The 11,240-nt window shown below is 59.0% G+C and overlaps 1 protein-coding gene and 1 long non-coding RNA gene across 5 annotated transcripts in view; one reads left to right on the forward strand and one right to left on the reverse strand.

Annotated features, from left to right (window-relative positions):
• The window catches only part of WHRN (whirlin), a 52,530-nt gene extending 41,514 nt beyond the window's left edge, over positions 1-11,016 (forward strand). For 3 of the 4 annotated variants that reach the window (XM_068211503.1, XM_068211499.1, XM_068211500.1), the window contains 6 exons: positions 1,213-1,245; positions 5,232-5,303; positions 5,873-6,455; positions 8,726-8,904; positions 9,542-9,664; positions 10,288-11,016. In XM_068211503.1, coding sequence (XP_068067604.1) covers positions 1,213-1,245; positions 5,232-5,303; positions 5,873-6,455; positions 8,726-8,904; positions 9,542-9,664; positions 10,288-10,470 — 1,173 coding nt within the window. In that variant the 3' untranslated portion in view covers positions 10,471-11,016. The remainder of the gene's footprint in view (positions 1-1,212; positions 1,246-5,231; positions 5,304-5,872; positions 6,456-8,725; positions 8,905-9,541; positions 9,665-10,287) is intronic. The other variant, XM_068211502.1, reaches the window with a different exon arrangement.
• The window catches only part of LOC137486319 (uncharacterized), a 125,336-nt gene that overhangs the window by 42,983 nt on the left and 71,113 nt on the right, over positions 1-11,240 (reverse strand). The window lies entirely within an intron of this gene.

Raw genomic sequence — 11,240 nt, forward strand, 5'->3', positions numbered from 1 at the left:
CACCCACTCTCAGCACTCAGCAGCAGCAGCACTCCCACGTCTCTGCCAGGCCCCTGTCGCACGCACTGTCTAATTAAGTTACTGTAATCACCTCAGACTGTGCAGGCACACAGCCCCCAAATTAATTTCCTCGCCATAAAATGCCTTTCATCATAAATGCATTAGTAACCCTGGAAATTAAACCCTTCATGGAAAGAAGGAGGAACAATGGGCTCTGTGCTCAGCAAGGAAAGCAGCCCACGGTGGTGGGATGGGGCTGTGGAGGGTCCACCCAGCACAGCCCGTGGGGGAGAGGGGAGGGGGCTTTCCTGGAGCTCTGCCTGCCTGTGAGAGACCTCAGAGAGTGTCAGAGCATCAGAGCTGTGCTTTTGTCCTGTTAAATCCACAAGTGCCCACAGGAAAGCCACCTGCCCAGGTCAGGAGGGATTTCAGTGAGCTCCTTTCTGGATCTGCATAAACAAAGTGAGTTTTGCTCTGCTCTCCAAGGAGCTGCTGGGAAAATTTTTCTGAGGGCTGGCACAGGTCTGCCAGGATTGTGTGCTGAGTGTGACACCCTGCTCTCATGCTGTGTCTCATGCTGTGCCACGTGCTCCAGGTGTGCCTCGTGCTCCACAACACATGCCAAACGTGGCTGCCTGGGCCAGGCTGTGACCAGTGGCCCAGCCCCACCTGGCACACGAGCCCAGAGCTCAGAGAGGGACACCAGGGTGCTGCTGTGGCACAGAGAAGGGAGTGGGCACCACTGCTTTCAAAGCTTCCTTCAAGAGCACGTGTCCCTTGTGCCACTGCAGGGCCTCCCTGGCCGTGTGGCACCTGTCCCCAGGGGTGGGAGAGCACGCCCTGCTCAGGGAATGGAGACGAGCCCATCCAGGATGATGGGAATGCTGCCACTGGAGGTGGTTGTGCCCACTTGCTGGAACAGCTGCCAAGCAAAGAGCACCAGCTCATGGTGGATGGGTGCTTGGATAGCAGGACAGAGATGTGGGCAGGGCTCCCAAACTGTTCCCTCAGCCCCTGCTGCTGTTCCCTCCCCAGTACCCTGGCAGGAGGGGCTCCCTCTAGCCCTCCCACCCTGCCCTGGCTGCAGCTGGATTTGGGTTCTGGGGCTGGGTTTGGGGACAGGGTTTGCTCAGCTCACTGCTTTGTTCTGCACCCTCCCTGACGATACATTTTCACTTTTGTGCTTGTTTTCCTCTGCTCTCCACACCCCAGGAGCGGCTGCTGTGGCTCATAGACCTGATGGAGGTAGGGGCTGGGGCAGGGGTGTGGGCAGGGGAGGGATGGGCTGCCCAGGGCTGTTGCAGTTCCCGCACGGCCACCTCGTGTCACCCACGTCTGCTGCTCCTCCGTGCCTCTGCACAGAGCAGCTCCTTCCCCCAGTCCTCGGTGCTGCAGGGCGCACAGGGCTCAGCTTGAACCAGACCCAGCTGGAACCCGAGTGCCACGGACACCTCGGGGATGGGGTTTTGGAGGGAGCAGCAGAGCTGGAGCCTGGCAGACCCCACACTGCCCTCCCTGCACTGCCTGCTGCCGTTCTGTGTGGCTCTGTGGGCATCCTGGCTAAACACCAGTGGAAAATCATGGAATGGTTTGGGTTGAAGGGACCTTTAAAGCTCATCTAATTCAACTGCCCTGCAGTGAGCAGGGACATCTTCAGCTAGACCAAGGTGCTCAGAGCCCTGTCCAAGCTGGCCTTGGATGTTTCCAGGGATCCAGGGGCAGCCACAGCTTCTCTGGACACTTTGTGCCAGGGCCTCCCCACTCTTGTTATAAAACACATCTTCCTTCCATCTGATCTAAACTGACCCTCTCTTAGTTTAAAATCATTCCCCTTCGTGTTATCACAACAAGCCCTGCTAAAAAAATCTGTCCCCATCTTTCATACAGCCCTCTCCAGGCAGTGAAATGGCACAACAAGGTCTCTGCAGAGCCTCCTCTAGTCCAGGCTGAGCAGCCCCAGCTCTCTCATGGGCTGCTCACATCCCTGCACACATCCTCAGGAAGGGGGAGAATGTTCCTCATGGGCCTTGGGTGTGCAGAACTCCGTGCTGCAGTTCAGGGGGTCAGTGCACGTGGATCGTGTGTGAGAAATGCTCACCCAGGCTGTGGAGGGGCTGGGCAGGGGTGTGGGAGAGCCCCAGGAACCCCTGTGTCATCCCAGAGCCCCTGGCTGGGGCAGGCTGAGGGAAGCTGCAGGCTCCAGGGTGTGGAGCTCACTCCCTGCTCCTGGCCAGGAGGAAATCACAGGGTCAGGAGAGCCCAGAGAGCAAAGGATGGGACCTGCAGCTGTGAACCCACCCAAGAGCTGCATCCCTGTGGGAATGGCTCTTACCCAGCAGAGGATGCTGTGGCACTCCCAGCTGGAGTTTGTCCCAGGCCGTGGGACACAGATCCTTCTGGCTTCGTGAGCACAGTGACACCGGACCAGGCCACCTGTCCCATGGCTTGGTGAGTGAACTTCCACCACAAACCAGCAGGGAGGGGCTGGGCAGGCCCTGCCGTGGGCTGTGACTCCATGGAGGAATGCTTGAAGGGTGCTTGGCAATGAGGCAATGTTTGATGATGCTCAGCCATAGTCTGAGTGTCCCCAGCACCTCCTGGAAATCCTGGGACTCCGGATGAGTCCTGCAGGGCAGAGATCAGCTGCAGACTGCAGTAATCAGGTGCAGCCTGTCTGACCAGAGCAGTAGGAATTCCTGATTGTTCTGGCATTCCCTTTGTCCCTACCTCCTGCCCAACCCTCAGTGCTGGGATGAAGGAACTGATATCCCTGTGGGTTTTGGTTTTCCTCTCCACCACCTCCTAGCAAAGCTGCTGCCATCCAGAGATGCCTTCTCCTCCCAGGGCTGGTTCCAGAGGTGCTGCCTTGCTCCAGCTCCCTGGGATATCCCATGGGGAGCACTCCCACGTGCTGGGAATGCTCCTCTCAGAGGATGAGGGTAAGGAGAGAGTGAAACCACTGTGTGGAGGTCATTCTGCATGCTTAGAGCCCCTAAAATCTGGAGCAGAAGCTTGTGGCTCCTCCATCCCCGTGGCTGCATTCCAGAGTGGGAGATGGAAGGGAAGAGAGGAGGGAAGCCAGGCTTATCCCCAGGCTGGGGCAGTTGTTCAAAACTGACACCCTGCAGGACTCAGGATGAGTAGCTCAGCGAAGCTCTCATTAGCAGTGACTGGAAATTAGGGGACTGATTTGGAGCTGAGAGGTTAATTAAAGGTTGGGCTGTGTTCCCCAGGGAGGTGGCAGTTTCTCCACCCTTTAATCTGCAAATGAAAACTGTCTTCCTGTCTGAAAGATGCTCTGCAGCTCCATCACTCCTGCTGGGGACTCCGTTTAGGACAAGAAGGACAAACATTTCCCAGCTGCTCTGAGGAGGGGCTGGAAGGGCCTCACCTGGCCCCACTTACCATGAGGAACTGCAAAATAGATGGGGTAGAGGAGCAGGAGGGGGCAGCCTTCTCCATACTCATTTTTTCAGGGCAGTGGCTTCTGTGAGTCTTTCAAGGGAAATCCAGGAAGGCACAGCCTCGAAATAGCCAATTCCTGAAAGCAAATGTGCTTAAAAGTCATCAGGTTTTATGGCCCAGAGCAATCACTGTTTAATTGCTTTTGCCCCCTGAAGAAGTGAGCCTGAGGAAAAGCAAATCTCCTGCAGCCAGGGGTGCCCTGAGGAGGAGCAGCAGCATCAGTGTCCCTGGCTGGGGGGGACAGAGCTGGCAGTGGCACTGGGGGGCACAGGGACAGCTGCTGTGCCCACCCAGCGTCTGCAGAGGAGCCACAGCTCAGGACAGACTGGTCCTTGCAGAGCTGGGGCATGGCCAGTGATGGGCACAGGGCTGGGGGAGATGGCCCTGGCAGGTTTTAGGGAGCATCAGGCAGATTATTCCCATTTCAGTAGTGACACAGCTGTGACAGTTTGGCTGCTGCCAGTCATCCAGAGCAGCTGGGGCTGCCCCTGGATCCCTGGCAGTGCCCAAGGCCAGGCTGGATGGGGCTTGGAGCAACCTGGGACAGTGGGAGGTGTCCCTGCCCATGGCAGGGGTGACACTGGGTGGGTTTTAAAGTCCTTTCCAACCCAAATTCTTCTGTGATTCTCTTTGAAAAGCCCCCTGGCCTTATGTTGGAATAATGGAGGATGAAACCACCCTGTGCCCAAGCCAGGCCTTTACCTGTCACTCCCTAAACAAGCTGTTTCTTTGTGTTCTCATTCTCCAGAGCTCCTTCAGAAGCCACAGGGATAAAAGCACTTTACATCAATGTTTTTGCTGCTCCTCTAATGGTCTTAATTGTCTCCCATGTCTATTTTGGGATTCGAACATTTCCCAGGCACAGCAGCAGCCTCCAGCAGCTGGGGGAGATGCAGATGCACCAGCGTTTCAGCTAATCAGCTGTTTACTCTGCAATAAATAGAAGGCACTTAAACACAAACTGTGCCCTGCCCCATCCAAACAGCCCTGCCAGCGTGACAGGAGCCGAGCTCAGCCTCCCTGAGCAGCAGCAGCCCCCTCCAGAGCAGCAGCCACTGAGGGAGAGGAGGTTGAGGCTGGGTTTGCCTCCAGGGAAGCAGGGGATGGTCCCCCCTGGCAGAGGATTCCCTCGGCAGGGCCAGGCACAGCTCCCCAGGGCAGAGCTGCACCCCCAGCTCCGCTGTGCCCCACCCCTGACTTCGCCAGGTTTGCTCTGCTTGGCTGCATCCATGGCCTCTCCCTGGGCCCATCCCTTCTGACAGATTCCACAGGAAATCCCTTCTGGATTCCTGGAGCTGTGATGTCCTCAAAACTGTGGTGTGGCATTTCCTGGTGACATTTTTGAACTCATAAAGCAGTGGCAGCGGCTTCTCTTTGCATCTGAGACCCACTGCTCTGGGTTGCAGGGGAGGAGAGTTTTAAATTTCCATTGTCCTTCCTCTGGGAAAAAAAAATTAAAAAAAGATTATTGAACCTGCAGCCCTCAGGGCCGGTTCCTTCCCTCCTTCCAGATTCGGCAGGAGCAGCTGATTTGGGCCAGGAGGAGCTCACCCCAGTGTGTCAGGTCCACAGCATGCTCTGAGCACATTCCTTAGCTTGGGAGAGCCTGTAGCCCAACAAAGGCACCCCCAAGGAGGCAAACACCTCTGGGTCAGGCTGGCCCTGCATGGGGAGGGGTTTGGAGCACCCCCTGCCCATCCCCTGGCACTGTGCTGGTTGCTCCTGCTGCTGTGCCATGGTTCTCTCTTCCTTCTGTGCCCTCTCAGAACACATCAGAGCTGGAGGGAGCTGGGGACTGCCACCAGAGCAGCATCAACACCCTGCCAGATGTGTCCCTGGTAAGGCCCTGCACGAGCTGGGTGGGAGCGGGAGGCAGACTGGGGGTACTGGGTTGTGCCCCAGCTGCAGCAGCTGGGCCCTATCAGCCCCCAGGGGAGTCACTGACCACAGCTCTTCTGGTGGGTTCAGGAGAAGGATTCTGGCTGGATGGATAGGAGCAGCCTTGTGCAAACCAGAGCAAAGCCTGGGTGGGTTGTTCTGTGTTGGATGAGGCCCTTTTCTGGCCCAGACATGGGGCAAATGAGAGGCATTTTAAAAGCTTTTATTCCATTTTCAGTCTCATCTGATGGGTGACACAATACAGATGTTATAATTCGCACCATCACAATCAGAAGCCAATTATTTCCTAATTACAATATATTATAAGTGTTCCTTGGCCTATCTGCAGCTGTGCTCATTTGTGAGTCGTATTCTCGTTGTCAGAAGGTCAGGGAGGTGTTTGTGTGGCACTGTCAGGTCAGGAAGGTGTTTCTATAACAACCAGCTCCCTTAGCCATGCTCACTGCGAGGAGATGAAGATGCACTGAACCTGGGCATGGTCTCCTACAAGCTGTGCTTGCTTTGGCAGGATGATCTCTCCTCCTTCCCAGAGGAACCACCCAACTTCAAGCCTCCTCCTCCTCCGTCAGCCCCCCAGACCCTGGACCCCTCCTCTGCCCAGCACCGGCTCCCGGGGAAGGACAAGCCCAAGCGCCCCTCCTCCGAGTCCTCCCAGTCTGGCCTTTTCTTCGTGGCCCCCCGAAACCCCTCTCCCCCTCCCAACGCCCCCGAGAAGGACACGGTCAGCGTGACCTCCACGGCCTCCACATCCACCGAGGACTCAGCCCCCAGCGCCATCTATGCCACCATCTCCCCGTCGCCGCGCGGCTCCCGCAGGCCGGCGGACGCCCAGCTCTCCCTGCTCAGCCAGCGCCCCATCGGGCCCTTCCCCAGGGTGCAGTCGCCCACCAGGCTGAAGAGCCCATCCCCAGAGGGGCCTCAGAGCCCCCCGTCCCCGTCCCCACCCCCGCCGCCCGCGCACCCCGCGCCCCCTCCCCCGGACAAGGGCAGCCCCCAGGCCGCGGCCAACCAGCATTTCATCATGGTGGAGGTGCACCAGCCCAACAGCGAGCCCGACGTCAACGAAGTGAGGCCCCTGCCCCAGGCCAGAGGTGGGTGCCACCTGAGCAGCTGGAGAAAACCCCCCCTGGGGTGTTGGGAGAGGTAAACGGGACAGGACGCAGACCTCAAGGTTTCAGGTCTTGTGATGGATCTCTTGATCCAAAGGTTGGAGCATCTCTCCTGTGGAGAGTGAGGGCACTGGGGGTGCTCACCTGGAGAGGAGAAGCTCCAGGCAGAGCTCAGAGCCCTTCCAGGGCCTGAAGGGGCTCCAGGAGAGCTGGAGAGGGACTGGGGACAAGGCATGGAGGGACAGGACACAGGGAATGGCTTCTACTGCCAGAGGGCAGGAATGGGTGGGATATTGGGAATTAGGAATTGTTCCCTGGCAGGGTGGGCAGGCCCTGGCACAGGGTGCCCAGAGCAGCTGTGGCTGCCCCTGGATCCCTGGCAGTGCCCAAGGCCAGGCTGGACAGGGCTCAGTCTAGTGGAAGCTGTCCCTGCCCATGGCAGGGGTGGCACTGGGTGAGCTTTACGATCCCTTCCAACCCAGGCCATTCTGTGACCTCAAGGACCAGAAATAATTCTGGTCTTTTCCCATTAACTGTGCATTCTGGGAGAAAAAAAAATCTGATTGTGCCCACACTCAGCTCAGCAGTCATGTTTATCCCAGGAAAAAGAAGTGGAGGTGAGGGAGCAGTGTGCAGGGCCCCATTGGTCCCTCAGAGATGGAGAGGGAGGAGGGGTCCCAGGGGGTCCTGGGAGCTCTCAGAGATGGAGAGGGAGGAGAGGTCCCAGGGGAATCTCAGGATCCCACGGAGATGGAGAGAAAAGGGGGATTAAAATGGGGTGTCTGGGACATGGAGAGGGAAGGGGGATCCAGGGGGGTCCTGGAGAAGGAGAGGGAAGGGGGATCCAGGGGGGTCCTGGACAGGGAGAGGGAAGGAGGATCCAGGGGTGTCCTGGACAGGGAGAGGGAAGGGGGATCCAGGGGGTTCCTGGACAGGGAGAGGGAAGGAGGATCCAGGGGTGTCCTGGACAGGGAGAGGGAAGGGGGATCCAGGGGGGTCCTGGACAGGAGAGGGAAGGGGGATCCGGGGGGGTCCCTGAGAAGGAGAGGGAAGGGGGATCCAGGGGGTTCCTGGACAGGGAGAGGGAAGGGGGATCCAGGGGGGTCCTGGACAGGGAGAGGGAAGGGGGATCCAGGGGGTTCCTGGACAGGGAGAGGGAAGGGGATCCAGGGGGGTCCTGGACAGGGAGAGGGAAGGGGGATCCAGGGGGGTCCTGGACAGGAGAGGGAAGGGGGATCCGGGGGGGTCCTGGACAGGAGAGGGAAGGGGGATCCAGGGGGGTCCTGGACAGGAGAGGGAAGGGGGATCCGGGGCAGTCCCGGGGTCCCGGAGCGTTCCCGGCCCCCCCGCGCTGCGGCAGCGACACGAGTGACAATGTCGCCCTCGTGTGGCACAGCGCCGTCACTGCAGCCAGCCTGTTGCTGCAGGTTGTTGCGGGTGCATTAAATGCAGCGCCGCAGGTGCATTGAATGCAGCGCCGCAGGTGCATTAATGCAGCGCCGCCGCTGCTCCTGACATTTCCAGCCTCCATCTAAACTTGATCTTCATCCTCAAAGGGCAGAAAGCTCCCACGTGGCAGCGCCTCTTCACTTGGCTTGGTCCCTGTCGCGTCCCAGCCCCTGTTGTGGAGCATGGGCTGCATAAACTGGCCTCCAGCAGAGTCCCTGAATTCATCACTCTCTCCCTCCATCCCAGTTTGGGATCTGGGCTGGATTCCAGACCAGAGTTTGGAGTCACTTGTCTCTGGATGCTGCCTGTACACAGCTCTGCTCTTCTGACGGCGGGGTGCAGTGAGGTTGGGGTCAATCTCTTCTCCCAGGAAACAGGGACGGGACAAGAGGAGATGGCCTCAAGCTGTGCCAGGGCAGCTTCACGTTGGCTATTGGGAAAATCTCTTCACTGAAAGAGCGGTCAGGCATTGGGAGAGGTTGCCCAGGGCAGTGGTGGAGATCCTGTCCCAGAAAGAATCTAAAAGCCATGTAGATGTGGCACTTGGGGACATGGCTTTGAAGTGACCTTGGCAGTGCTGGTCTTGTGGTTGGACTCGATGATCTGAGAGGCCTTTTCCCACCTAAGCAGTTTCCATGGTTCTGCAGGGCTGTGCTTGGGAGCCTTGCTCTGCAGCCCCGGTGTGAATCCCAGGGAGGCTGCCCAGCCCTGGCAGTGGGAGCTGCCCTCGCCCCGTGGCCGTGGGCGCTCGGCCGGCCCCGGCCCTGGCACTGCCCGCCTGCTAACGCCGCGTCTCTCCCCAGCCTCCACGCTCTCCCAGCTGTCGGACAGCGGGCAGACCCTCAGCGAGGACAGCGGGGTGGACATCGGGGAGGTCGAGACGAGCGGCAAGGACAAGAGCCGGCAGCCAGGCCCTGGGAAAAGCCGGAGCCCCAAGGAGGCCACGAGGAGCGAGGGGGCGGCAGAAGGGGCCTCCAAGCCGGTGAGGGGGTCCTGGGGTGCTGCTCTGTGTGGGAGGGGGCACCCAGGGCTGTGCCCCACTGCCTTGGCCAGCCCGTTCCCCTCCCTCTGCTGACAGGCAGCAACCACTCACTCGTGCTTAGCTGGGCTATTTCTCCTCTCTGCTGAGGCCAGTCAGTTCTCTGGGGGGCTGAGCTGTGGGGAAGGGGCTCAGGAGTGGCTGAGAGGGGCACTGTAGAGCTGATTCTCTCCATCCTGGGTAAATCCTATCCCTCCCAGATCCAGCCAGCAGCTAGCTGGGGCATGGGAGAATTCCTGGCTCTAAAGGGACATTCACAAGCCGCATGAGTGAAGTCACCTGTCATCCAAAGGGAAGGTGGCAGCAGGTGTCAGACATAACTCTGAGGGTTTCTGGTGGTGGTGAGGCTGAGGGACACAAGCAGGCAGGCAGAGAGCCATTCTGCTCCTTCCCAAACCCTTCCAGACCTGCCCAGAGTTGAGATTTTAGATGTCAGGAGTCAGAAAGCACCTGCAGGGCTGTGTCTGTCCCTCTGTGGTGGCAGCCAGAATGTCCCTGCATGCTGTGGGGCCTGGCCGAGGGAGCAGAGCTGGCACACGGTGTCCAGGCCCCCTGACAGTGCTGCCGTCTGTCCCCACAGCCAGGGCTCCTGGAGCCCACGTCGTGTCTGATCCGGGTGTCCAAGAGCGCTCCCACCTTGGGCATCGCCATCGAGGGCGGCGCGAACACGCGGCAGCCGCTGCCCCGCATCGTCACCATCCAGGTAGGGCGGGCTGGCATGGGACAACTCCAGGCACATCCCAGCCCTCTCCTCCCTGGGCAGGATGGGGAAAGCCCTGCAGCTGTGGCCAGGGGGATTTTGGGGGTTTGTCCCCCTCTACAGCCCTGCACTTCCCCAGGCACCGTTCTGCCGTGCTGAGGACGGCGTCTGTGTCCCGTGGATGATCCCATCCCAGAACACACCTCCTGGGAGCCAGCTGTGCACTCCAGACATCTCTGAGGGGATCAGGGCAGCCCTGAAAGCTTGGCTGCTGTCTCCAGATGTCTGGAAACTGCCAGACAGAGGATTGAGGAGGGGGAATGGTGGATGGGAGCCAGGGGACTGAGCCCTCTGGAGTTGCCTCCCTGTTTGCTGTTTACTTGGGGCAAAATTCAAGTTATTTACAGCAAAAAAAAGCAGAGCTGACTCTGCCTTGGTTATTCTTGGCCATCCCAGCTGGCGTCACGCTCCAGGAGCAAGCAGGGGAGAAGCCAAATTCATCCTCTCTCCAAAAAGTGAACTATTTCACATCCATCACGTCAGATATGAAATATCTCCCAGTTTTTCCCCCTCTGCTTGATGCAGGGAGTGGTGGGAACATGAGCTGACGCCTCTCTCTCCTGCAGCGGGGGGGCTCGGCACACAACTGCGGGAAGCTGAAGGTGGGACACGTCATTTTGGAGGTGAACGGCACAGGACTGCGAGGAAAGGAGCACCGGGAAGCCGCCCGCATCATCGCCGAGGCCTTTAAGCTGAAGGAAAAGGACTACATCGATTTCTTGGTCACAGAATTCAACGTCGCCCTTTAGGAGCGGGCTTTGGGCAGCGCCGCTCTGGCGGGCGGGGAGCACTGGGATGGGGATGAAGGATGGCCCCAGGTGGGACAGCAGCGTCCCAGCGCACACAGCCCGCGCCGCCCCGCACGCGCAGACACCCCCAGCTTGTCCCCAGATGTCCCCACGCCCGCTGCAGGCTCGCTGCCTGGGTAGGGCAGGCTGAGAACAGGCACATCCCTTCAAGTTTCCAGCCCTGTCCTCTCTGGGGCAGGGAATTTCCTCTCCCCCTCGGCCAGGCTGCGAGCGGGGCAGGAGGACGGCACAGCCTGGGTGTCCCCGCTGTCATTTGAGTGCCACACACAGAGCAAGGTGGGCCTGTGGCTCAGGCTGGAGGGAGTTTCAGGGGGTTGCTGCTCCTTTGGGTGGTCCCCAAGGTGCCCAGGTGTGTGGTACCAGCCACGGGTGGGGATGCAGAGGGAGCAACCGGAGGCCTTGTAAATTGCTGGCAATGTTGTCGTATTTATATATACAGAGCTTGTGCTTTTAATTTTTCAATAAATCTATCAGGGTAGAAAAAAGGCTGCGCTTCGGGGGTGCTTCGGGGCTGGGATGAGAGGGTAGGAAGGGGCAGGGTATTTTTCTTAATATCTTGGGAGCTTCCCAGGGCTGGCAGGGTGGGTGGGAGTGCAGTGGTGGTGGTGGTGAGGGGATGCTCTGTGTCAGCCCCATCCCATCCTTGACCTATGCAGTCCTTATTCCCATCCTATCCCCATTTCATTCCATCCCACCTCATTCTTTCCCGT

The sequence above is a fragment of the Anomalospiza imberbis genome, chromosome 21, assembly GCF_031753505.1.
Source record: "Anomalospiza imberbis isolate Cuckoo-Finch-1a 21T00152 chromosome 21, ASM3175350v1, whole genome shotgun sequence".
NCBI classification, from domain to species: domain Eukaryota; kingdom Metazoa; phylum Chordata; class Aves; order Passeriformes; family Viduidae; genus Anomalospiza; species Anomalospiza imberbis.